Source organism: Saccopteryx bilineata, chromosome 2 (genome assembly GCF_036850765.1).
Source record: "Saccopteryx bilineata isolate mSacBil1 chromosome 2, mSacBil1_pri_phased_curated, whole genome shotgun sequence".
In the NCBI taxonomy this organism is placed as follows: Eukaryota; Metazoa; Chordata; class Mammalia; order Chiroptera; family Emballonuridae; genus Saccopteryx; species Saccopteryx bilineata.
In genome coordinates, this window is record NC_089491.1 from 170,179,829 (window position 1) to 170,207,415 (window position 27,587).

At 46.0% G+C, this 27,587-nt stretch overlaps 1 protein-coding gene and 1 long non-coding RNA gene across 6 annotated transcripts in view; one reads left to right on the top strand and one right to left on the bottom strand.

Annotated features, from left to right (window-relative positions):
* Positions 1–27,587, bottom strand: part of IKZF4 (IKAROS family zinc finger 4) — a 41,091-nt gene that overhangs the window by 4,783 nt on the left and 8,721 nt on the right. Inside the window, exons 2-8 of one of the 5 annotated variants that reach the window (XM_066258451.1) lie at positions 26,343–26,393; positions 25,977–26,018; positions 18,443–18,536; positions 17,062–17,166; positions 15,811–16,071; positions 14,980–15,147; positions 9,727–9,876 (exon numbers count right to left, since the gene is read on the bottom strand). In XM_066258451.1, coding sequence (XP_066114548.1) covers positions 9,727–9,876; positions 14,980–15,147; positions 15,811–16,071; positions 17,062–17,166; positions 18,443–18,536; positions 25,977–26,018; positions 26,343–26,363 — 841 coding nt within the window. In that variant the 5' untranslated portion in view covers positions 26,364–26,393. Of the gene's footprint in view, positions 1–9,726; positions 9,877–14,979; positions 15,148–15,810; positions 16,072–17,061; positions 17,167–18,442; positions 18,537–25,976; positions 26,019–26,342; positions 26,394–27,587 lie in introns of those variants that run through there. The other 4 variants (XM_066258452.1, XM_066258454.1, XM_066258453.1 and 1 more) reach the window with 4 other exon arrangements.
* Positions 20,369–25,733, top strand: LOC136324926 (uncharacterized). The gene is made up of 3 exons (XR_010729165.1): positions 20,369–20,451; positions 23,573–23,686; positions 25,449–25,733. It is a non-coding gene; the product is annotated as an uncharacterized lncRNA (long non-coding RNA).

Consider the following 27,587-nt stretch of genomic DNA (forward strand, 5'->3'; position numbering starts at 1 on the left):
CAGGCTCTCTGGACTTTGTCTGAGGGGTATGGAGAGGGGAACTCGGAGTGACTGGGTCTCCTTCTGCTGGGAGGCGTTGTGAGACAGGAGGGCAGAGGGAGAGATAAACCAAAGTGGCCAGAAAGAGCGGGGGCTCATGGCCAGAGTTCCCAAGGTTAGCCTGCAGGCCGCATTCAGCAGAAACAGAAAGCTATAGTGTGGCCCCCAGCCTCCTAGATCCCACCTCCCTCACCTCGTGGGTAAGGAGAGTGACAGAGACAAATCCCACAGCTAGCTCTCCAGAGCCACACTCTCCCCTGAAGAACAGAGGTGCTCCATGTCCAGACCCCAGGTCTGTTGAGATGTGGGAAGGAGTACTTGGAAGCCTGAGATTGCCATTGCTAGAGCTGTAAAGCCCTCACAACATGCCCCATCTGCCAATATAACTGTGGCCCCACCTACATCATAGCAACAGCAACATCTCAGCTGAAAGCCCAGCAACTTCACAGAGCTAAAAGCTGTAATACAGCAACACCTACTGGAAGAAACCTCTCAAAACTGAAATTTACCCCCCCTTTTCCTTTTTATTCTCTTTTTTTCATTTATGAATTTTATTTTTTGAATTTTTATTTTTTGTGGGTATCTTGTTTTTTATTTATTTATTTATTTTTGTATTTTTCCGAAGCTAGAAATGGGGAGAGACAGTCAGACAGACTCCCGCATGCGCCCGACCGGGATCCACCCGGCACGCCCACCAGGAGGTGACGCTTTGCCCACTAGGGGGCGATGCTCTGCCCCTCCGGGGCGTCGCTCTGCCGCGACCAGAGCCACTCTAGCTCCTGGGGCAGAGGCCAAGGAGCCATCCCCAGCGCCCGGGCCATCTTTGCTCCAATGGAGCCTCGCTGCAGGAAGGGAGAGACAGAGAGGAAGGAGAGGGGGAGGGGTGGAGAAGCAGATGGGCGCTTCTCCTGTGTGCCCTGGCCAGGAATCAAACCCGGGACTTCACGCCAGGCCGACGCTCTACCACTGAGCAAACCGGCCAGGGCCTTGTTAGGATTCTTAACAATATCACTCTCAAATGCCATCAAGGAAGAAGAAATAGAATACCATTGTTACACAAGACAGAGACATATTTCAGAAAGAAAATGAAAAATCTCCAGAAAAAAAATCTCAGTCACATGGAAGCCTTGGAATTAAATGATAGAGAATTCAAAATTGAAGTTCTGAAAATACTCAGCGAGATGCGAGAAGACACTAAAAAGCAACTTAATGAGCTCAGAAAACAAATTAATAAATGAATACCTTACCAATGACTTCAACGGAAAGAGCAATATAAGAATAATGGGTATATCAGAAGAAGAAGAGAGGAAGAAGGTAATGGAGAGCCTACCCAAACAAATAATTGATGAGAATTTCCCAAACCTATGGAAAGAGTTAGAGCCTCGAATTCAAAAAGGAAATAGATAACTGAGTTACTGCAACCCTAACAGACCTATTCCAAGGTACATTGTAATAAAATTGTCAAAAATCAATGACAAGAAAAGAATATTCAAGGCAGCTGGGGAAAAGAAGACCATAACATATAAAAGAAAGCCCATTAGGTTATCAGCAGAAACTCTACAAGCCAGAAGAGAGTGGACCCAAATATTCAAAGTACTGAAAGAGGAATTACCAGCCAAGAGTACTATACCCATCAAAATTATCCTTCAAATATGAAGGAGAAATAAAAAACTTTTCTAGACATACAGAAGCTGAGGGAATTTATCACCAGAAAACCCCCACTGCAGGAAATACTCAAGGGGGTTATTTGACCACACACAAAGACAAAACAAATCAAAATTATAAGTAAAAGCTCCAACAAGGTCACAATAAAAACAAGGATAATCTCAACAAAAATAACATAAAAGGGGAGAGGATAAAGATCTGCAGTAGCAAGAGGATGGAGTGCAAAAGCACTCATATGACAAAGGATTCTTGCACATATGAACACTTTTTTCTTAACCTAATGGTAACCACCCACAAAAAAGCCACTACTGAAACAGTTTAGAAAAAGAAGAAAGAGGGAGAAAGTATGGAATACCACCAAACAAAAACAACTGACAGAAACAAAAGAGAGAAGAATGAAACAAGACAGAGCTACCAGAAAACAAAATATAAAATGGCTATAAGAAATACTCAAGTATCAATAGTTACCCTAAATGTAAATGGACTGAATTCACCAATAAAGAGCAGAGTAGCAGATTGGATCAAAAAGCAAAACCCAACCATATGCTGCCCTCAAAAGACACATGTAAGTTGCAGGGACAAAAGTAGATTCAAAGTGAAAGGATGTAAAAACGATTCCCCAAGCAAATAATATACAAACAAAAACAGGTGTAGCCATACTCGTATCTGACAATGCTGACTTCAAGACAACAAAGGTAACCAGAGACAAAGATGGACATTTCATAATAATAAAGGGGACATTGTATCAAGAAGACATAATACTTCTTAATATATATGCACCCAACCAGGGAGCACCACAATATATAAGACATCTACTAACTGATCTAAAAATAGAAGCAGACAAAAAACCCAATCATACTTGAAGATTTCAACACACCGACGGTTTTAGATAGATCATCCAAATAGAAAATCAATAAAGAGCAGCCTAGCCTGACCACATGGTGGCACAGTGAATAGAGCGTCGGACTGGGACGCAGAGGACCCAGGTTCAAAATCCCGAGGTCGCTGGTTTGAGCGCAGCTCACCAGCTTGAACCCAAGGTTGCTGGCTTGAGCAAGGAATCACTCAGTCTGCTGTAGCCCCCTAGTTAAGACACATATGAGAAAGCAATCAATGAACAACTAAGGTGCTGCAATGAAGAATTGATGCTTCTCATCTCTCTCCCTTTCTGTCTGTCTGTCCCTATTCGTTCCTTTCTTTGTTTCTGTCACACACATACACACAAAAAAAAAAAAAAAAAAGAAAGAAAGAAAGAAAAGAAATATCAGCTTTAAACAACACTTTGGACCAAATGGACATAATAGATATTTATAGGACATTTAATCCCAAAATAAAAGATTATACATTCTTCTCTAGTGTGCATGGAACACTCTCAAGGATAGACATGTTGATATGTTGGGCCACAAAACTAACATTAACAAATTTGGGAAGACAGAAATTATACCAAGCATATTTTCTGATCATAAGGCTTTGAAATTAGAATTCAACTGTAAAAAGGAAGTAAAGAAACCCATAAAAATGTGAAAATTAGACAACATTCTTCTAAAAAATGACTGGGTCAAAGAAGAAATAAAAGCAGAGATCAGAAGATATACAGACAAATGAAAAGACAACATGACATATCAAAATTTCTGGGATGCAGTAAAAGCAGTAATAAGAGGGAAGTTTATATCATTACAGGCTTATATCAAGAAACAAGAGAGATCCCAAGTGAACAACCTAACATTACACCTTATTGAAATAGAAAAAAAAGAACAAAGGCAACGCAAAGTCAGCAGTGGAAAGGAAATAGTAAAAATTAGAGCAGAACTAAATGAAATAGAGAACAAAAAAACTATATAGCCTGACCTGTGGTGGCACAGTGGATAAAGTGTCGACCTGGAAATGCTGAGGTCACCGGTTCGAAACCGTGAGCTTGCCTGGTCAAGGCATATATGGGAGTTGATGCTTCCAGCTCCTTCTCTCTTCTCTGTCTCTCCCCTCTCTCTCTCCCTCTCTCTCTCTCTCTCTTCCTCTCATCTCTAAAATGAATAAATAAAAAAATTTTTTTAAAAATTAAAAAAAAAACTATATAAAAATTAATATAAGAAAGAGCTGGCTTGACCTGTGGTGGCGCAGTGGATAAAGCGTCGACCTGGAAATGCTGAGGTCGCCGATTCGAAACCTTGGGCTTGCCTGGTCAAGGCACATATGGGAGTTGATGCTTCCAGCTCCTCCCCACCTTCTCTCTCTCTGTCTCTCCTCTCTCTCTCCTTCTGGGTCTCTCTCTCTCCCTTTCTCCTCTCTAAAATGAATAAATAAAATAAAAATAAAAAGAAAGCTGGTTCTTTGAAAAAAATCAATAAAATCAACAAACCACTAAACTAAACTCCTTTGTTAACTTTATTCCTAGGTAATTTATTTTTTATTTTTTGGAAAAAAGAGGAAAGACTTATATAAACAAAATCCAGCCCTGGCTGGTTGACTCAGTGGTAGAGCGTCGGCCTAGCGTGCGGAGGACCCAGGTTTGATTCCCGGCCAGGGCACACAGGAGAAGCGCCCATTTGCTTCTCCACCCCTCCGCCGCGTCTTCCTCTCTGTCTCTCTCTTCCCCTCCCGCAGCCAAGGCTCCATTGGAGCAAAGATGGCCCGGGCGCTGGGGATGGCTCTGTGGCCACTGCCTCAGGTGCTAGAGTGGCTCTGGTCACAACATGGCGACGCCCAGGATGGGCAGAGCATCACCCCCTGGTGGGCAGAGCGTCACCCCATGGTGGGCGTGCCGGGTGGATCCCGGTTGGGCGCATGCGGGAGTCTGTCTGACTGTCTCTCCCTGTTTCCAGCTTCAGAAAAAAAAAAAAAATCCAAAATGAAAGAGGAGAAATTTCCACAGATATCATAGATATACAAAGGATCATAGTAGAATATTATGAAATATTGTATGCCACCAAATTCAACAACCTAGAGGAAATGGATAAATTCCTAGAACTATACAATCTTCCTAGACTGAGCCATGAAGAAGTGGGAACCCTAAGTAGATCTATAAGCAGAGAGGAAATAGAAACAACTATCAAAAACCTCCCCCAGGCCCTGGCCGGTTGGCTCAGTGGTAGAGCATCAGTCTGGTGTACAGGAGTCCCGGGTTCAATTCCCGGCCAGGGCACACAGGAGAAGTGTCCATCTGCTTCTCCACCCCTCCCCCTCTCCTTCTCTGTCTCTCTCTTCCCCTCCCGCAGCCAAGGCTCCATTGGAGCAAAGTTGGCCCAGGCGCTGAGGATGGCTCTATGGCCTCTGCCTCAGGTGCTAGAATGGCTCTGGTTGCAACAGAGCAACGCCCCAGATGGGTAGAGCATCGCCCCCTGGTGGCCGCGCTGGGTGGATCTCGGTTGGGCGCATGCAGGAGTCTGTCTGACTGCCTTCCTGTTTCCAGCTTCGGAAAAATACCAAAAAAAACCCAAACCTCCCCCAAAACAAAAGTCCAGGACCAGATGGTTACATTAATAAAATTTAAATTTGTAAATATTCAAAGATTTGGTACCTATTCTTTTCAAAGTCTTCCAAAAAATAGAGGAAGAAGCAATACTCCCCAACACATTTTATGAGGCCAACATAACCTTGATACCAAAACCTGGCAAGGACAACACAAAAAAAGAAAACTACAGACCAATATCTCTTATGAATACAGATGCAAAAATCCAATATAAAATACTAGCAAATCAAATAAAACAACACATTAAAAAAATAATACATCACAATCAAGAGGGATTCATTCCAGGAGCACAGGGATGATTCAACATACAGAAGTTGATCAATGTGATGCACCACATCAACAAAATAGAGAACAAAAATTGTATGATCCTATCAATAGATGCAGGAAAGGCATTCAATAAGATTCATCATCTCTTTATGTTTATTTATTTATTTTTTAATTTTATTTATTCATTTTAGAGAGGAGAGAAAGGGAGAGAAAGAGACAGAGAGGGAGAGAGAGAGGAGAGAGAGAGACAGAGAGAGAAGGTAGGGAGGAGCTGGAAGCATCAACTCCCATATGTGCCTTGACCAGGCAAGCCCAGGGTTTCGAACCGGCAACCTCAGCATTTCCAGGTCGACGCTTTATCCACTGCGCCACCACAGGTCAGGCAATGTTTAAAACACTCAATAAAATCAGAATAGAAGGAAAGTACCTCAACATAATAAAGCCATCAGCTAATATACTAAATGATGAAAAATGAAGGCTTTACCTCTAAAATCAGGAATGAGACAAACCTGCCCACTCTCTCCACTCTTATTTAACATAGTTCTGGAAGTTTTAGCCAGAGCAATCAGGCAAGAGAAAGAAATAAAAGGCATCCATATTGGGAAAGAATAAGTAAAGGTATCACTTTTAACAGATGACATGGTCCTGTATATAGAAAACCCCAAAGACTCCACCAAAAAACTATTAGAAACAATAAACCAATACAGTCAAGTTGCAGGATACAAAATCAATATGCACAAATCTACTGCTTTTCTATATGCCAACAATGAAACTTTGCAAAATGAGCTAAAAAAACCCAATTCCTTTTACAATTGCAACAAAAAAAAGTAAATTACCTAGCAATAAAGTCAACAAAGGATGTGAAGGACCTATATACTGAAAACTATAAAACATTATTAAAAGAAATTGAAAAAGACACAATAAAATGGAAAAATATTCCATGTTTATGAATTGGAAGAATCAACATAGTTAAAATAGCAATATTACCCAAAGCAATATACAAATTTAATGCAATCCCCATCAAAATTCCAATGTCATTCTTTAAAGAAATAGAACAAAAAATTACCAGGTTTGTATGGAACCATTAAAAAACCCAAATAGCTAAAGCAATCCTGAGGAGAAAGAATGAAGCCAAAGGTATCACACTACCTGACTTCAAATTATACTACAGAGCCACGATAATCTAAACAGCATGTATTGGCAGAAAAACAGACATACAGACCAATGGAACAGAATTGAGAGCCCAGAAATAAAACCACATATATATGGACAAATCATCTTCAACAAAGGAGCCAAAACGCACAATAGAGAAAAGAAAGCCTCTTCAATAAGTGGCACTGGGAAAATTGGAAAACCACATGCAAAAGAATGAAACTTGACAATAGTTTGTCCCCCTGCACAAAAATTAATTCCAAATGGATCAAAGACCTAAATATAAGACCTGAAACTATAAATTATGTAGGAGAAATCATAGGTACAGTACTAAGCTCATGGACCTTGGCTTTGGAGAACAATTTATGAATTTGACCCCATAGACAAGGGAAGTAAAGGCAAAAATGAATGAATGGGACTCTATCAAACTAAAAAACTTCTGCATAGCAAAAGAAACAAACAAATAGGCAGCCAACTAAATGGAAGATGATATTTGCAAACAACAGCTCTGATAAGGGGTTAACATCTAAAATATATAAAGAACTCACAAAGCTCAGCAACAAACAAGCAAACAGTCCAATTAAAAAATGGGGAGAGGCCTGACCAGGCGGTGGCGCAGTGGATAGAGCGTCAGACTGGGATGCCAAGGACCCAGGTTCAAGACCCCAAGGTCACCAGCTTGAGCGCAGGTTCATCTGGTTTGACAAAAGCCCACCAGCTTGGACCCAAGGTCACTGGCTCGAGCAAGGGGTTACTCGGTCTGCTGAAGGCCTGCAGACCTTCATGAGAAAGCAATCAATGAACACCTAAGGTGTCTCAGTGTGCAACAAAAAAACTAACGATTGATGCTTCTCATCTCTCCATTCCTGTCTGTCTGTCCCTGTCTATCCCTCTCTCTGACTCTGTTGCTGTAAAAAAAAAAAAAAAAAAAAAAATGGGGAGAGGACCTGAACAGATACTTCTCCCAAGAGGACTTACAAATGGCCAACAGATATATGAAAAGATGCTCATCTTCACTAGCTATTAGAAATGCAAATCAAAACTACAATGAGATACCACCTCACACCTGTTAGATTGGCTGTTATCAACAAGACAGGTAATAAGTGTTGGAGAGGCTGTGGAGAAAAAGGAACCCTCATCCACTGTTGGTGGGAATGTAAATGAGTACAACCACTATGGAAGAAAGTATGGCAGTTCTTCAAAAAATTAAGCATAGAACTACCTTATGACCCAGAAATCCTTCTACTGGGAATCTATCGAAAACATTGGTTTGTAAAGACACATGCACCCCCCATGTTCATCGCAGCATTATTCACAGTGGCCAAGACACAGAAACAACCATAGTGTCCCTCAACAGAGGATTGGATAAAGTAGATGTGGTGCATATATCCAATGGAATACTACTCAGCCATAAGAAATGATGACATAGGGTCATTTATGACAACATGGATAGACCTTGAGAACATTCCACTGAGTGAAATAAGTAAATCAGAAAAAGGTAAGAACTGTATGATTTCACACATAGTTGGGATATAAAACTGAGACTTATGGACATAGACAAAAGTGAAGTGGTTACTAAGGGGAAGGGAGTAGAGGACTTAAGTGAGTGGGGAGGCGGGCGGAGGTGGGGGGAAGGGTATAAAGAGAGACAAATGTATGGTGACGGAAAATGATTTGACTTTGGGTGATGGGAATACAACATAAGCAACAATTCATATGCTATAGAAATGTTCACTTGAAACCTATGTACTCTTATTGATCAATGTCACCCTGTTAAAGTTAATTTTCTAAATAAAATTAAAAAAATAAAACATTTAAAGTTTAAAAAAAAAAAGAAAACTCGGCCCTGGCCGGTTGGCTCAGTGGTAGAGTGTCGGCCTGGCGTGCAGAAGTCCCGGGTTCAATTCCCGGCCAGGGCACACAGGAGAAGCGCCCATCTGCTTCTCCACCCCTCCCCCTCTCCTTCCTCTCTGTCTCTCTCTTCCCCTCCCGCAATGAGGCTCCATAGCAAGGATGGCCCGGGCGCTGGGGATGGCTCCTTGACCTCTGCCCCAGGCGCTAGAGTGGCTCTGGTCGCAACAGAGCGACGCCCCGGAGGGGCAGAGCATCGCCCCTGGTGGGCAGAGCGTTGCCCCCTGGTGGGCGTGCCGGGTGGATCCCGGTCGGGTGCATGCGGGAGTCTGTCTGACTGTCTCTCCCCGTTTCCAGCTTCAGAAAAATACACACACACAAAAAAAAGAAAACTCATAGACATAGACAACAATATTGTGGTTACCAGAGGGAAAGGGTGGGGAGGAAGAAAGGGGTAAAGGGGTAGATGGTGATGGAAGGAGATCTGACCTGGGTGGTGAACACACAATACAATATACAGATGATGTATTATAGAATTGTACACTTGAAATCTATATAATTTTATTAACCAATGTCAACCTAATATATTCAATAAAAATACTTTTAAAACCAAAAGAAAAAAAGAAATTAGGTTTTTGCTTACTTTGCCCTATCTAGAGTGCATCCCTACAACATGTCAGATAATTAGGGGACAATTACATACATTTAACCCTTAATTTTATATTTCCTTGTGATCTCTTTTTCCCCGATAGGCTAAGGACAGAGATCAATTATATACATTTAACCCTTAATTTTATATTTCCTTGTGATCTCTTTTTCCCGATAGGCTAAGGACAGAGATCAAATCTTCCCCTAGGCGTTGGCCGGTTGACTCAGTGGTAGAGCGTCGGCCTGGTGTGCAGAAGTCCCGGGTTCGATTCCCGGCCAGGGCACACAGGAGAAGCACCCATCTGCTTCTCCACCCCTCCCCCTCTCCTTCCTCTCTGTCTCTCTCTTCCCCTCCGGCAGCGAGGCTCCGTTGGAGCAAAGATGGCCCGGGCGCTGGGGATGGCTCCTTGGCCTCTGCCCCAGGCGCTAGAGTGGCTCTGGTCGCAACAGAGCGACGCCCAGGAGGGGCAGAGCATCGCCCCCTGGTGGGCAGAGCATTGCCCCTGGTGGGCGTGCTGGGTGGATCCCGGTTGGGCGCATGCGGGAGTCTGTCTGACTGTCTCTCCCTGTTTCCGGCTTCAGAAAAATACAGAAAAAAAAAAAAATCTTCCCCTAGCACAGCCCTGCCTACAGCCCACCTGGTTGGCCAGCCAGAGCTTGGGCTTCAGTGCTGAGACTCTGCAGGTAGTTGTGGCACCGCTCCTTGTGCTCCTCCAGGGTACTCTGCTGTTTGTAGCTCCGGCCGCAGTAGTTACACTTGTAGGGCTTGCCCACTGTGGGAGAGGAGACTGGAGGAGAGAGTTAAGAAATAACATCAAAGCTCTGGCCAGTTAGTGGATAGAGAGAGCGTTGGCATAGCGTGCAGACATCCCAGGTTCAATTCCCGGTCAGGGCATACAAGAGAAACAACCATCTACTTCTCTTCTCCTCTGTCTCTCCCTTCTTTCTCTCTTCTCCTCCCACAACCAGTGGTTGAATTGGTTCCAGCTTGCCCCGAGAGCTGAGGATAGCTTAGCTGGTCTGAGCATTAGTCTCAGGCACTGAGGATAACTTGGTTGATTCAAGCATCAGCCCCATACAGGGGTTGCCAGGTGGATCCTGGTTGGAGTCTCTCTCTATTGTCTCTCCTCTCAAAAAAAAAAAAAGAAAGAAAGAAAGAAAAAGAAAAGAAATAGCCTCAAAGTTATTTCTCCATGTCCTGGCTTTACAAAATCATCCAGGAGCAAAGTTCCCTGGCTTGAGGAGGAAGGGATGTGGCTCAGTTGAATTCTTCTGCTTGTTTTCCTCTCCCCAACTTCAGCTGTGAGCATGGACAGATAGATGACCAAATCTTGGAGGAGAGGCACAATGAGCATCTATGGGAGGAGAAAGGGGATTCAGAGCATATGGTGTTGGACTGCTGGTGAAACTCAAGATGGCCAAACTGCAGCTCAAAGGAAAGAAGGACCCAGGAACTTGGTGAAGGATCATCCCTGGCAGGCAGATTGGCTCCACCCCAGGATCTCCGAGTCTGAGGCCCACACTGCGGTTTAACCTTTCCACGCGGCAGGCGGGTGTCAGTGTTGTTTATCAGACAAGGGGATTTTTTGCTTATGAACTATCTGCTTTGGTTTGGGGGAAACTGGTGGGCTGGGGTGACAGAAATGACAGCCCTTAGATCTGCTGATGTGGGGAGGGCAGTTTTCACTGACCTTGTACTTTTTTTTTTTTTTTTTAATTTTTCTGAAGCTAGAAACGGGGAGAGACAGTCAGACAGACTCCCGCATGCGCCCGACCGGGATCCACCCGGCACGCCCACCAGGGGGCGATGCTCTGCCCCTCCTGGGCGTAGCTCTGTCGCGACCAGAGCCACTCTAGCACCTGGGGCAGAGGCCAAGGAGCCATCCCCAGCGCTCAGGCCATCTTTGCTCCAATGGATCCTCGGCTGCGGGAGGGGAAGAGAGAGACAGAGAGGAAGGAGAGGGGGAGGGGTGGAGAAGCAGATGGGCGCTTCCCCTGTGTGCCCTGGCCGGTAATCGAACCCGGGACCTCTGCACACCAGGCCGACGCTCTACCACTGAGCCAACCGGCCAGGGCCAGGCTTTGTACTTTTTTTACCTCCACTCTTAGCCCAGTTTTACTGCTTATTATTCTTTCTGTCTTTCTACACTGAGATACAAAGCAATCTCCAGAAAAAAAAATCAACTGATAGAGAAATTCTGAGAAGAAAAAAAGAATAAAAGAACAGAGAGGAAAACAATAGAGTATAAAAAGAAGAGAACAACTTTGGAGGTTTTTTTCTTCTTCTCTAAGAACAAGTTACAAAGATTTTGTTTCTGGTGAAGAGAAAAGGTTTGGAAACTGATCAATACTTTCTTTAAAGACAACTTTTGAGAGATGATATTTGTGAAAGCAGAGAAAAAAAGTGAGAGAAACAAGGTATCTTATATTTTAATTTATGTATCTTGCTCCTACTTAACAGGGAGAAAGGAGAAGGTGTCTCCAGGAACCCGCCTCCTATCCCATGCCTAAACTGGACCTTGATTCAGTCTACTGCTATCTTGCTCTTGCTCAGTATTTGGGGGATGAAATTAAAGCCATGGTCCCCATCCACTCAAGACTCAGAGAAATGGTTTAACAACCGAAAGGAACCTCATTTTTCTTATAGTGTGGGTTGTAATAGAAAGCATTTCACAAAGGTGGGGCACAACAATACATCTGTGTCTTCTTCTGGCCTTAAAACTCTCTTACAGAACATCCAAACTCCACACCCACCCCTGCCATAGTAAGGATTAGTTGTCCGTTAGAATTCTAGGGGCCCAGACGTCATTGTTCCAAACCAGCAGGGGGAGATGCCTGTTTTCCCAGGAAAGGGAGCATGAATCTCTCTTGCACTGGGCCTTGATGGGGTTCCAGTGAGGCTGTAAAAAGATCAGCTCTATGACTGGCAAGTCATTTTTCCTTTTTCTAGAGTTTCAGTTTCCTTGTCAGCAACATGGTGATAGCAACATCTACCTTGGAATTGATATGAGGATCGCATGAGGAGACACAATGAAATGCTCTGCAGATTATAAAGCATGAATCAATGATGATCTTTCTCCCTGTTGTTTCTCCACATACTTAGAGATGAAGAGGTCCTAGCTCCAAGGTGAGAGAACCTAAAGCAAGGTATGTGGCTGAAAAAAGTGGAGGGTGGTGAGGTGATTGCTGTGTCCCTTTAAATTCTGGCCCATGAGAGTTTAGGAAAAGAGAGAAATAGCAAAGTAAGTTTCCAGGGACCAACCCTGATATTTCTTTCCCCTCTGCCCTCCTTCCTCCTTTTCCCAATCTTGAGCTCCCTTTTTCCTGCCAGCTCAGCTCCTGGCCTTTACCCAAGTCCAAGCCAAAAGCTTAAAACCTAGTAAAAAGTGCCCTAGCTGAATAGCTTAATTGGTTAAGAACATTGTTATTATATGCAGAGGTTGTGGGTTCGATTCCCCCCTCAGGGCGCATACAGGAAAAGATTGATGTTTCTATCTCCCTTCTAAGATCAATAAATAAGTTTAAAAAAAAAATTAGTAAAATCCTTCAAAAGTGCTATCTGTTCAGCTGATTCAGGTAGATGTTGATTTGGTCTTGGCTGGGCTGGAAAATCAAGTTAGTCAAGTTCCCTGGCACTGTTCCAGATACTGAGCTCCAGGCACTTGCTACTGCTCAGAAACCCCTTGAAATGGGGAACGGAAATGGGATTATCTTTTCCTAGGCTTCCTTTCTTCCAGCTTGGGAGGCCTCTGGATCTTTTCAGGAACCAGGAGGAAGAAAAGATATGTACAGAACTCTATTGTTGCCTAGGGGAAAGGTAGTGAAGATAGTGACAGGTGTGGGACTTGGGGCAGGTGCAAGTGGAAAAAGGGGTTACCTTTTTGCCTCAGAAGTGGGTGCGATGGGCCCTGACAGGGTAGCTCAGAGTGTTGTACCAATATGCCAAGGTCGTGGACTTGATCCTTGGTCAGGGCACATATAAGAAATCAACCAGTGAATGTATAAGTAAGTGGAACAACAAATTAATGTCTCTTTCTCTAAAAAATTAAAAAGTTTTGGCCCTGGCTGGTTGGCTCAGTGGTAGAGCGTCGGCCTGGCGTGCGGGGGACCCGGGTTCGATTCCTGGCCAGGGCATATAGGAGAGGCGCCCATTTGCTTCTCCCCCCCCTCCTTCCTCTCTGTCTTGCTCTTCCCCTCCCGCAGCCGGGGCTCCATTGGAGCGAGGATGGCACGGGCGCTGGGGATGGCTCCTTGGCCTCTGCCCCGGGCGCTGGAGTGGCTCTGGTCGCGGGGGAGCTACGCCCCCGGGGGGGGGGGCAGAGCATCGCCCCCTGGTGGGCGGAGCGTAGCCCCTGGTGGGCATGCCGGGTGGATCCCGGTCGGGCGCGTGCGGGAGTCTGTCTGACTGTCTCTCCCCATTTCCAGCTTCAGAGGAATGCAAAGAAAAAAAAATTTTTTTTTTAAATTAAAAAGTTTTATGAAAAAGAAGAGTAGGGTGGTTCTGCCATCAGCGTGAACTTTAATTTATTTATTTTTATTTATTTTTTACAGAGACAGAGAGTGAGTCAGAGAGAGGGATAGACAGGGACAGACAGACAGGAACGAAGAGAAATGAGAAGCATCAATCATTAGTTTTCCATTGCGCTTTGCAACACCTTAGTTGTTCATTGATTGCTTTCTCATATGTGCCTTGACCGCGGGGCTTCAGCAGACTGAGCAACCCCTTGCTGGAGCCAGCGACCTTGGGTCCAAGCTGATGAGCTTTTGCTCAAACCAGATGAGCCCGCAGTCAAGCTGGCGACCTCGGGGTCTTGAACCTGGGTCCTTCCGCATCCCAGTCCAATGCTCTATCCACTGCGCCTCCGCCTGGTCAGGCCCATCAGCGTGAACTTTAAAACCAGTCAGGGAGGGTATGGTGACTGTCATGAGCCAAGAACCTGCCTGCACTCCTTAAGTCCCTGGTAGAGTGTGGCACATGTAAAATACCTCATCAGAGTCTCTCAAATTTTCCATGAGACCTGCTGCCCAGAGGGGGGCTTTAAATTTTTCTTAAGATGTTATTTATTGATTTTTTTAGAGATAGAGAGAGAGAGAAAGGGGAGGAAGAGTGAATTGCTTCTTGTATGTGCCTTGACCTGGGTTGTTTTTTTAAAATTATTATTATTTTAGAGAGTCAGACAGACAGACAGGGACAGACAGACAGGAAGGGAAAGAGATGAGAAGCATTAATTATTCATTGTAGCACCTTAGCTGTTCATTGATTGCTTTCTCATATGTGCCTGGACTGGGGGGTCCAGCTGAGTGTGACCCCTTGCTCAAGCCAGCAACCCCACACTCAAGCTGGTGAGCCCACACTCAAGCCGCATGAGACCATGCTCAAGCCAGCAACCTTGATTTCAAACCTGGGTTCTCAGCATCCCAGGCTGATTCTCTATCCACTGCACCACTGTCTGGTCAGGCAAGCCTGGGGTTTTGAACCGGCAACCTCAGCATTCCAGGTCGACACTTTATCCTTTGCACCACCACAGGTCAGGTGAGGGGTTAAATTTTATTGATTGATTTTAGAGAGAGAAGAAGGGGGTAGGAAGAGAGAGAGAAACACTGATTTATTGTTCCACCTATTTATGCATTCATTGGTTGATCTTGTATGTGCACTGACCAGGAATAGAACTCACAACCTTGGCATATCAGGATGATGCTCTAACCAACTGAGCTACTGGCAGGGCCAGAGGAGAGGTTAGAGAGGCAGGGCCCTATCCATTCTGGGAGTGCTCTGCCCTTCTCAGTGACAGACACTATAACTCTCCAGATACAAGAGAAGTCTCTGAGCTCTATTTGTTGGGCATACTGGGATCCCACTTCCTCAGCTCCCTACTGGAAAGATCACTGACCTGAGTGTGTTCGGAGGTGGCCAGTGAGTGCATCACGCCGGCGGCAGGCATAGTTGCAGAAGGGACATTTGAAGGGCTTCTCCCCAGAGTGCAGCTTGATGTGACGCAGCAGATTCCCCTTCTGAGTGAAAGAGGCACCACACTGGTTGCAATGGAAGGGCCGTTCACCTGCAAGACAAAGAACAGATCCCACAGGACTGGGTGTGAGGAACTCTGAGGGCTGAGCTAGCCCCCCACCCAAAGCCCCATACTGCCTCAGGGAGGCTGCTCAGGACATATTTTGGAAGGGCAGGCTGTGTTACACATACAAATCCTTAATACAGAGCCCCTGGGAAAAGTCTTATCTAGGAAAGGTGTGGATTGGGGGGTGTGTGTGACAGGGAGAAGGGTGCTAGCTAAGAACACAGATCATTGTCAAAAACCAAGCTGACTGGCCTCTATCTGATCCAGGAGTCCGAAGCCCAAGGAAGCTGAGAGAGGCTTGTGTAGTCATGTTTTTTCTTCTATTTTTATTCATGAGATAGGAGGGCTCAAATAATACCTATGAGTCCTACCTGCATTGGGTATAGGATCTTTTTTGAGGCTGTAACACCTTCCCTTCCCTTACTATTTGAGAAAAACGTCAGCTTTATAACAACAGCTGAGGAAAATGCCAGGGAAGTTCAGGTATTCAGGGACTCTACATTCCAACTCCCCCCTTTCCTCAGCGAGGAATGTGCCAGGAGAGACCTTTCCCTTTCTGAGCTCACCCACTCCAGCATGGCCTCCTAATACCACCTCTGCCTCTCCAGCCCACCCAGGAGTTCCTCCCTGGTCCCCTGGCTTACTCACCTGTGTGACTGCGCTTGTGCACCATGAGCACGTTGGGTCCAATGCAGACCATGCCACAGACATCACATTTGAGCTTGCCATTGGGCAGCCGGATGCCACCAGGGGAGTGAGGCTCTGGCCCACTTCCATCACAGTAGCCCAGGGGCTCTGACAATGAGTCTTCCACAATCACACTATCATCCTTTTCCAGGAGCCGCTCATCTGGCCCCAGCAGTCTGCTCGACTCCTCATCACTGTACATCTCCACCTTGATGGAGTTGGCTGGAGGGTGGAATGGTATTTAGGATAGAGACAGGCAAAGCGGAGAGCCTGCCCCCAGGCCAGAATGGCACTCCTGAAGTCCAAAAGGAGTTCTAAGCCCTGATACACTCAGGCTTCAAAAGAGACCAATACTCTAGGTATCCTGAGTGTTGATATTAGGGTCCTGTTGGGACCTGAAACAACGTTTTCTTCCTATGCCCTGATCAAGCAAATAGGCATCAAGAGAAAAAAGTTGGGGTATATTGGATGTCTCTGTCACTGTGGAGAGGAGAAAGCTAAGGGGGCCTATTTCTCCACTCTCTTGTCATTAAGAAAGATGTCTGACTGGCCCTGGGCAGGAAGCCAGCAAGTCACAGTGGCGGGAAAACAGTCCTAGGAGGACTAAAGAGACAGGGCTAAAGAGAGAGCAAAACTGGAAGACAGCTGTGGCTGATGTTACCCTCCCACCAGGGAAGACTGAGCCCCTCTACTCCCCTCCACTGAAATCTGGAGAGGGGGATGGAGGAGGGAGGAGCCATTGAGGAGAAAGCTTTGGCTCTAGCTCTGACCTACATTCCTGGCTATTCCAACCATTTAGAGAATGTCACAGATCTAGGGCCAGCTGAGAGGCAGTCTTGGGGACCCTGTCTGGGTAGGAGAATTGGAGGGGGGTAATGAGGAGATCCTTCTCATCTCTATTTCCTGTCTAACTCCAGCTCATGGCTATTTCTATCTATCTGCTACTCTAACTCCAGACTTTCTCTTTGGGGCCTTTACCTTAATCCCACTCATGCTGCTTTTAATTTCACCCTAGTCTGGCAATGCCCACTCATTCTCCTTTCAGAAATCAGGAAAATCCTAGACACTGAGCTCCTTACTGCTTTTAGAGACTCAGAGCAGGAAACTAGAGGGAGGCAGCGATGGGGAAATGGCTGCCCATGGAAGATGAATCAAGGGCCAAACACAAACAGGGGTGCCTAGTGCCAGATGAGGGCAGGAGGGCACACTTACCACTGAGTGAGCGGCTGGGAGAAGAGTGCTGGCTGTTGGGGGTGCTCACTGAGGGCCCCACTGGGGCCCCAAGGAACTCCTTCTCCAGAGATGAGTCCCCGCTACCTTGGAGGAGAAAGTGAGAGGGCAGGTGAAGCTGTAGCTGTAGACATTATTAAATTGCCTAATCTTTTCAAAATTCAGTGACATTAATCTTATAGCCATGTACAAGGCAGTGTTGTATGCTGGGCAACATACCCTGTGCCCTCACCAACCTGGGTGCCTGGTGCTGACTTTTGCGAGTTCAGTGGCTAGGCCTTGCCCACCCTACCTTTATCTAGGCCTGAGGGGAAGAGCATCACTGCCTGACATCCACAGGAAGCAGGGCTGGGGCTGGTTGGGCCAGGGTAGAGAGGAAAATGGGGGCCTCAGCAGGGAGGCAGCTCAGGATAGATGTTCTTCCCCATCTCCTCTCCGGAGCCCCCAACACCAGATATGGGATCTGCAGGGAAGGCAGCTGAAATTGTCCCTGAATCTAATGATGATAATAGCAATCATAACGATGGCAGCTAACATTAATTGACTGCTTACTGTGTGCTAGGAATTGTTCAATGCACCTTCAATGAATTATTTCATTTAATCTTTCTTTTATTTCATTTATCTTTACAACAACCCTATAAAGTAGGTGCCAATATTATCTTAATTTTGCAGATAAGGAAACTGAGGCACAAAAGAGACTAGGTTACTTGTCCAAGGTCACATAGCCAGTAGTGGTGGAACCAGGAGCTGATCACAAAAAGTAAGTGCCCGTGCCCTGAACCACTATCTGCAAAGCCAACTGGGACTCACTGTTTCAGTAGGGGAGTTAAGCCCATTAGACTTTCTAAAATTAGCGAGAATTTAACTATTCCAGAAAGCATCCTATCTGATATGATTCCAATCAGATATTTACTACCTGGTATTCTCTTGCTATAAAATAATCAGTTTATTTTCAATATATTTAAACTAGTTGATAAATTGCTTTGTAAATAGGTTGAGAATTTCATATATGTTTTAAAAAATCAGAAAACATACCTGAAGATATAAATGTCTTTTTTTTTTTAAATTCCTCCTCCCCACAGTCTTCTACATAGGTGAAATAAAATATATGTAGACAAACAGACACAGACACTGATCACATATGTAGATATGCATAAAAAGAACATACCTACTGGGGTAAACATACCCAGAGCCTCTACATTATCTGCTAACATGAACATGCATGGATGTATGCAGACAGGCCTAAATATGGAAGAGAGAGAGAGAGAGAGAGAGAGAGAGAGAGAGAGACAAACCCTAAAATTCATCCCTGAAGTCCACCTATTAGTACTTTACCCAATATCCCAGCTCTGCACATACTTACTTTCACAAAATAAAGATTCCATTATAAAATGGTTGGAGTCTTGGGCCTGAGGCAAGAAATCCGGAACACACCCTCCTGAGGGATCCCTCTCCAGCTTTGGTCAGTGGGAAGAAAACAACCACTCAGGACTTTGGGACCATTTCTCATTCATATCCTTCCTAAAAGTCCCATTTCCCACACTCGAGCCCATCAAAAACTGAGGAAATTTGTTTACTATCTATAGAAAAAGCCTTATGGCTTAAAACTGAGTTTTCCCAGCTGGGACTCTTTAGATAAGCCATGGTTATCTACAAAAGTTGCCCCAAATCAGAACCACACACATATCATGAAGTAAGCATTTCAGAGTTGTGAGCTGAGACGTGTAGACCCAGACCCAGTTTTAAAATATGTCCTCTCAACTATGTGTGGTGTTTACTAGGGTATATTATCATTACTTTTCAATCATTAGAGCTGACTTGCCCTAAATCACTTCATGTCTGTAATGGGGGAAGGACAGGGCTTCGGGCCCTGTCACTGAGTCCCTGACCCTAAAAGGATGAGGAGCTTGCTGAAAATTCATCGCTGGTCCCAGCCTACTAGGCTGAGGCTGCCTCGTGGGTCCAGCAGCTTGAATATGGGGGGAAATATCCTTAAAGGAATATTTAGAGACATTAAGGGGAAAACATGCTTTGTTGCTTTTCCCATTAAGGCCTGGGAACAGGAGGAAGAGCAGGTGACTTCAGAGTCCCGCCAGTGGTTCAGGAAGCGCTTTGATGTTGCTGACCTCCCTAGGATAAAGGTAAGAGGGAAAACAGGCTCAAGTCTACTTTTGTGAGCTAATACATAAAAATGAATCATTTCAGGAGTCAGAAAATCTTGATGGGGCCCCAGGGATTGTGTTTTCCAGCTAACAGAACAAGGGGACTAGAGTCAGATTTAGGAAGTTCAGCAGTTCCTCTCTCAGCCTTAGAAACCCCAGTGAGGGAATTTCAAATGCCTGGGATGCCCAAGAAATCCCAGATTGTCAAAGCCAAGAAGGCTGCTCTCAGATCTCAGAGAAATTTTCTTGGTCAGAGTCATCACAAATTACCTGAACAGGGCAAAGTTAAATTATGAGGTTTACATCAGAGGAACTAGGTGAGTACTGGGCAGAAAAGCAAGAGGGAGACAGGAGCCAGGGCAACATCCCACAAGCAAATGTGTTTCATATGCTGAAGAAGACTAGCCCTCCTGCTTCTGCTGCCCTTCCTCCATTCCTCCAAGAGTGGCTACCTCTAGCGAATAGCTGTGAGGGTGGAGAACCTCCACACTTCTCTGCAAAGGACCTCAACCTAACTAACTGCTTTCCCTTTCTTGACCAGGAGCTCCAGGGGACCAGGATGACAGCCTGCTAGCAGGGAATAGTAGGTGCAGGAGCAAAGAAAGATGCCCGTCCCCAGCTCTATTGTGGGGAGGAGGCTGAGGCCCCCTCAGATCTCTGTTCCAGGTTGAGGCATCTGCTACCAAGGTTCCTCTTTACCTAGATTCTATTATCTATTCCCACCCTGGCCTGTCTCAGCATTTCGCCTGGGCAGCTCTACATCTGTCCCCAAGGCCTAATCAAGATGTCACCCCAAGCTCCCACCGTCCAAGTCGCAGTCTTTGCTTAGCAACACCAAACACCCTTTCCCATCCTCCGCAAGTGTAAGGAGGAACGCCCCCTCCCCCGCTACACACACACAGCCCCCATCCTCTTTCCCTCTCCTCAGTCTCGGGAGTTGTTACTGAATTGGCTCCCTACCCCCAGAACCCCTCACCCCCCTCCACTAACCACCTTCTGGCTGAACTTACATTATCCTTCCCTTGCCGGTGAGACCCTGGGGTGCGAACGCGGCCGCCGCCTTGGAAACGGCGAGGGAGTGCGGGTGGTGTGTGCATGTCTGCGTCTCGGTGGCAGGCAGGGGTGAACCCAGCCACTCACCTTCCAGGAAGCGTGGATTCCTGGAAGTGAGGGGAACCGCCGTCATTTCGCAGGCAGCGGCAGCGGCACGGTGAGCAGGGGCCCACGGCTGCAGCCAGCTAGAAGAGCTCAGCCTAAGGTGTATGTATGTGAGTGTGTGTGTCTGTGTGAGAGAGCGCGCGTAAGCAAATGCACGCTTGGATGTGCTTGAGGAGGGGGCTGCAGAGAATGTATACGTGTGTCTGGTGTGTGTGGAGAATGCTAGGCTACAGCATGTCTTTCCCAAGCCTGTGAAGGGGCGGGGGGGGGGGGGGGAGGTTTGCACTCGGAGAGGGAGGCAGATGCCGTTGCCCTCGTGCCCAGCAGACAAAGAGGAACTGCATAACAAATGCCTGAGAGTAGCAAGACTGTGTGTAAGAAAGAGAGATGGATGGGCCCTCAGGTGGGAGGGAGAAAGGGGGTCCCCAGGGAAGGCTTAATCCTCCAGGAGCTGGGGAAGCCGAGGTCCCAGAGGTCATGGGGCCCAGGACTTGGGGCAGAAAGGCCCTTCCCTACGAAACTTAGGCACTTTTATTCCCTCCTCCTCCAGGAGGGAGGTCGTTGTGCAGATCTGGGGACTGACAGCCTCCTCCTCCTTTGCCAGGAGAGGGCTCATCGTGATCTGTAGTCTCAGACTGCTGTGGCCTTGAGTCCTTTCAGATCCCCAGGCACCTCTTCTCCCCTCCTGGGCCCCTGGGGCCCAGCAGGCAGCGGATATCCCTGGATGAATTCGCCCTCTATCAAGACAAGGCCTCTGCTCCCTTGCCTTGCAGAGGAGCTGACCTACTTTGGAGACTAGATTTTCTGATTCCAAGAATTTGGGGGTGGGAAGGGCTGGAAACTTTGCACTGCCTACCTCTGGGTCCCTTTCTACTAAGGTTCCCTTAAATATTTAACAGTCCCAGAAAACTTGGGACAAGCACTGCTGAAATAATTGCATGAGCCGATTGGAGCAACTGTTTCCCTTGAAAGATAGGGAATGGGGGAGGGGAGAGTCTGTATGGTAAATTAATGGACTCCCCTGCTCTTCCCTTTCTCCCCCAGGAGAAAGTGATCTGTGCACCCTTAGAAAAGATGGACCTTCTGTATCAGTTTCTGTGAGGTGGGAAAATCTCTTTGAAGAACAGGAGAGAGATAACCCCCTTCATCAAGTGGTGGGTGAGGGAAATTCACCTGGTGTGGAGGTAGAAGAGCTGTGATGGCCTTGCAGGAGCCACTGGTGTGCATTAGGTGTGCACATTGCATGAGCCTTTCCCACTGCTTCCATATCAGTCCAGGAGATGGGTCAATAACAGGCTCTCAGATGCCTCTCAAGTGGACTGTCTCAGCCATGCTCAGTCCTGCAGAGGCTACTTTTCAAGGCTAATGTTGGCCCTATCTTAATTTTCCCTTTTCTCCTTCTAAGGTAGCTGTTGACACCTAGAATTCTCAAAACAGAGATGGTTTTCTGGCCTCTACTTTTATCCAAAAGCCATCCTATGCAGAGGCCTTCTCTTATATCAGAAATGCCAACCTGCTAAAAGCAGGGAAAGTTTGTTTTCATAGCCCAGTAAAGCAAACACCCTCAGAATTTCCCTGTAACATCCAATATTCTCACCCTGGCTGATTGGTGCAGTGGTAGAGCATCACTCTGCGTGTAGAAGTCCCAGGTTCGATTCTGGCACATAGGAGAAGCGCCCATCTGCTTCCCCTCCACCCCCACCCCCACCCCCACAGCCACGGCTGGATTGGCTCAATTGACAACTGGCTCAAGCCAGTTGGCTTCAGGCTCTGAGGCTGGCTCCATGGCTTCCACCTCAGTCACTTAAAAAATGGCTCTGGTTGCAAGGAACAAGGCCCCCAGATGGGCAGAGCATCGCTCCCTAGTGTGCTTGCCAGGTGGATCCTAGTCAGGGCACATGTTGGAGTCTGTCTCTCTGCCTCCCCTTATCAGACTAAAATTTAAAAATAAAATAAAAATAATATCCAATATTCTCCATGGATAAAACTGAAAAGAGCTCTGTGGGCTATTTCCTTGGCCACCTTCCTGGTTTCTCATTTGTCCGCCATAGAGCAGGGGCTGGTTTTTATCCATCTGAGTGGTCCCCAACAATAAAGCAGGGTCCTGAGTATGGCTGTTGTTCTGTAATGGTTTTCTGAATAGGGTTAGCTGAGCAGGAGGGTTGGCTGGTTCCTCAGAAGGTTCCTCTATGACTTTCATACCAATAAAGTCTCTTTCAATTAAGTCAGTCTACTGGATCCCTGTCACACTGTCCAGCATGTAGCAGGTACTGAATATTTTTACACAATCCAACTCCTTCCCTCCTTAAGTGAAAAGGGGTCAGAGGTGTCTTCTCTTAAATTAGGTACAGTTGTCAATGACTCTTAAATATGAGCCTGATCTATCCCACTATCTTCCTTAGTGCATGCTCATAATTCCTCCATAGGTCCCACTTGAAGGTAAGAAAAAAGGGAGGGGGAGCTATAGGTCATTTCTACAATGGTACTTGGTACTTGGATTTCTTTCTTTCTTCTTCTTCTTTTTTTTTTTTTTGTATTTTTCTGAAGTGAGAACTTGGGAAGGCAGAGACAGACTCCTGCATATGCCCGACCGGGATCCACCCGGCATGCCCACCAGGGGGCGATGCTCTGCCCATCTGGGCCGTTGCTTCCTTGGAACGGAGCCATTCTAGTGCCTGAGGCAGAGGCCATGGAGCCATCCTCAGCTCCCGGGCCGATTTTGCTCCAGTGGAGCCTTGGCTGCTGGAGGGGAAGAGAGAGACAGAAAGAAAGTAAAGGGGGAAGGATGGAGAAGCAAATGGGTGCTTCTCCTGTGTGCCCTGGCTGGGAATCAAACCCGGGACTTCTACACGCTGGGCTGATGCTCTACCACTGAGCTAGCCAGCCAGAGCCAGTACTTGGATTTCTAATGGGGATACTCATTATGTCAAAACCCAATTCTGGCTTTCCATACCTCTTATAATAATATCCTGCCCTGACATTCTAATGGTACAGAAATTACTCCTTCCATCTTAAATATACTCTGTCTTAGGCCCTTTCCTATACCTTTAAAGAGGGAGACAAAGTTCCTTATTTATTTTCACCTTGTTAAACTCTGAGAGGATCCTGATTACTTTCATATCTCTAAAAGCCAGTCATATTATAATCAATGATCTTTTCCAACTCAATAACAGTATTTGGCAGGTATGAAAAGCTATATGTGCCTGACCTGTGGTGGCACAGTGGATAAAGCATTGACCTGGAATGCTGAGGTCGCCAGTTTGAAACCCTGGGCTTGCCTGATCAAGGTACATACGGGAGTTGATGCTTCTTACTCCTCCCCCCCTTCTTTCTCTCTCTCTTTCTTTCTCTCCCACCCCCACCTCTCTAAAATGAATTTTTAAAAATTAAAAAAAAAAGCTGTATGTTATGATTGTGGAAAAGGATTGGGGGAATTGAGAATTAGGCTCTATCTCCAAAGGCTTCAAAGGCTGTAAGTTGTTGGTTTATTAGCTGAGTTCAGCCCATAGATAAGTTTGGCTTGCCCCATGGAACATTTAAAAAAAATACTGAGTCAGCCTGACCAGGCAGTGGCACATTGGATAAAGCATTGGTTTGGGACACTGAGGACCAGGTTTGAGACCCCAGGTCGCTGGCTTGAGCAAGGGGTCACTGGCTCAGCTGGAGCCCCCAGGTCAAGGCACATATGAGAAAGCAATCACTGAACAACTTAGGTGCCTCAACTGTGAGTTCATGCTTTTCATCTCTCTCCCTTCCTGCCTGTCTGTTAGTCTCTCTCTCGCTACGAAAAAAAATTGAGTCATTATTTTTCCTTATTATTATTATTATTATTATTATTATTGAGAGGCGAGGAGACAGAGAGATAGACACCCATATGCGCCTCGACCAGGATCCACCTCGACCAGGATCCACCCAGCCAGCCCCCTACAGGGTGATGCTCTGCGCATCTGGGGCCATTGCTCCATTGCTTGGCAACAGAACTATTTTAGTGTCTGAGGAGAGGCCATAGTGCCATCCTCAGTGCCCAGGGCCAACTTGTCGAATGAGCCATGGCTATGAAAGGGAGAGAGAGAGAGAAGGAGGAGGAAGGGGAGTGGTGGAGAAGCAGATGGTTGCTTCTCCTGTGTGCTCTGATTGGGAAGCAAACCTGGGACTTCCACATGCAAAGTTGATGCTCTACTGCTGAGCCAACCAGCCAGGGCCAAGTCATTATTTTTCAATGGAGACATTTAATATAAAATCTGGGGCCTGACCTGTGGTGGCGCAATGGATAAAGCCTCGACCTGGAACACTGAGGTCGCCGGTTTGGAACCCTGGGCTTGCCCAGTCAAGGCACATATGGGAGTTGGGAGTTGATGCTTCCTGCTCCTCCCCCCTTGTGTCTCCCTTCTCTCTCTCTCTCTCTCCTCCCTCAAATGAATAAAATCTTAAAAAATAATAATAATAAAATAAAAAAATCTGGATTTGTGCCTGACCAGGCGGTGGCACAGTAGATAGAGCATTGGACTGGGACACAGAGAACCCAGGTTCAAAACCCAAGGTCACCGGCTTGAGTGTGGGCTCATCGGGCTTGAGCATGGGTTTACCAGCTTGAGTGCGAGGTCACTGGTTTGAGCATGGGATCATAGACATGACCCCATGGTAACTGGCTTGAAGCCCAGGGTTGCTCACTCGCTCTGCTGGAGTCCCCCCAGTCAAGGCACATATGAGAAAGCAATCAATGAACAACTAAAGTGGCACAACTACGAGTTGATGTTTCTCATCTCTCTCCCTGCCTGCCTGTCTGTCCTTATCTATCCCTCTGTCTCTGTCGCTTAAAAAAAAAAATCTGGATTTGTGGCCCTGGCTGGATAGCTCAGAGCATTGTACTGATATGCCAGGTTGCAGGTTCGATCCCTGGTCAGGGCACATATGGGAATGAGCCAATGGAGGGGAAAAAAAGAATGAGCTAATGAATGCATAAATAAGTGGAACAACAAATTGATATTCCTCTCTCTCTCTCTAAAAATCAACCAATAAATAAAAAATTTAAAAATTTTTCCTGACCAGGTGGTGGCGCAGTTGATAGAGCGTCGGACTGGGCAGGTTCGAGACCCCGAGGTCGCCAGCTTGAGCGCGGGCTCATCTGGTTTGAGCAAAAGCCCACCAGCTTGAACCCAAGGTCGCTGGCTCCAGCAAGGGGTTACTCGATCTGCTGAAGGCCCACGGTCAAGGCACATATGAGAAAGCAATCAATGAACAATTAAGGTGTTGCAACGTGTAATGAAAAACTAATGATTGATGCTTCTCATCTCTCTCCGTTCCTGTCTGTCTGTCCCTATCTATCCCTCTTTCTAATTTACTCTCTGTCTCTGTAAAAAAAATAAAAAAATAAAAAAATAAAAAAAAATTAAAAATCTGGATTTCTAATTTCTTTTAAAAAGTTGGAAGTTTTAGCCACACTGGATTTACATTACCACATGGACACTGAAGAGCTGCTCATCTTTGAGGTAGGACATGTGTTCTCCAGTTCATGACAGTCTCCACCATTGTCTTCTGCTCAGTATCCTTCCCTAGGTCATTTATTTACATACCCACCTGGCCTTCGAGGTTTGAAACTCTGCTCCACTCTCCACCTGGCTGGAACAGAGTATCATGTTTGGCTGGTGACTTCAGAGAACAGAAAGAACTACATCTTCATTTGATTTCTTTGCTTCAAATCATTCCTCTCAAATAGTCTCTACTCATATTCCTCTTCTATCACTGAAGAAGTCTGGGAAGAGAACCACTAGGGAATGTGAAATGACCAAAATAAATGAAGACTATCAAGTGCTATCAAGTGTAAATGTCAGCTCTCTGACTAGGGCCCTCGGAGGTCCCTGTGCTAGATAGGCTGAAGGCTCTGTCCCAGGGGAGAGTGTCTGCTCCCAGCCCCTGACAGACTGAATGCACAAGAGGGCATACCAGACACATAGGAGAGGCCATTGCAGTCTTCTATGTCCATCTTAGTTTCTGCTGAAAGAGAAAATAGCTGCTATTAGAAGCCCATCTGGGAAGGGAGGAGGTTTCTTGCTAACATTCTGGAGTTAGCAAGAAACCTAAAGGATCACTTAAGTGTGCTCTCATCTATCCTATAGAAGAAAAAGCTCACACCTTGTCCTGGTGAGGAAGACAATGTACCCTGACTTACAAACCCCAGGGTCTCCTCCAACTGACAATTTCTGTTTTTCTGAACGGAGATCCTTTCCTTGTGGGTGGAGCTGATGCTGTAGGAAAAGAGGCAGGTTACAGCTCAGCTCAGCCCTTGGGAGGAAAAAAAAAAGTCACATAGAGGCTCAATACCTTGTTAAGGATGGGGCAGTAATAAAGGGAAGAAGCAGGATTCAGTCATTCCAGGGGTTCTGTTCTGAGTGTGTGGCTGGGGGGAAGGGACTGGAGTAGAAGAAGGAGGAAAGCAGCCTGCCTCAGGCTCAGTGAGGAGAGGCCTCTACTGAAGGTATAATAAGCAAATGAAACCTTTAAATGGCTTTCCCCAACTTTTCTTCAATTACCTTGCTGTGTTTATTGTTTTTAAGGGAGGGGTACCTGAATTTAAAATACAGGTTAGTCAAGACAGGCAGTAATTGGCAGCAAAGTATTAAACAATGAAGAACTAAGAACAATTGAAAGTGTTCATTTGTTGCAATGAATTTCCTCCTGTGGGAGGAAAAAAAATCTATTTGATGAAAACATACATACATCCAAAATTGCTTTCACTATTCATCTGATAAAAAAAGAAATACCCTAGGGACAGATTTTGGGGAGCAAGAGTGGGGCAAGGAAATAGTATGAGTTGCCACTGGGATTCTTGGTCTCTTGAATCCCACTGAAGCAGAAGGATAAAAATTTGGTTTGCTTGTAATATTATATTGATAGAGCCAGGGGTGAGGGGTCCTGGAGGGAACACAGGGGTAAAGTCTGTTCCCATCTCTTTTCCCACCTGGGTCATTTCTGTCTAGTTCTGAGAGGCATCACATGTCTCTAAAATGTCTCACAAAAAAACCTGAAACATTACGCCTGACCCGTGGTGGCACAGTGGATAGAGTGTTGACCTGGGACACTGAGGTCCCAGGTTCAAAACCCTGAGGTCACTAGCTTGAGCCCAAGGTCGTTGGCATGAACAAGGGGTCACTGGCACAGAGTCCCCAGTCAAGGCACATATGAGAAAGC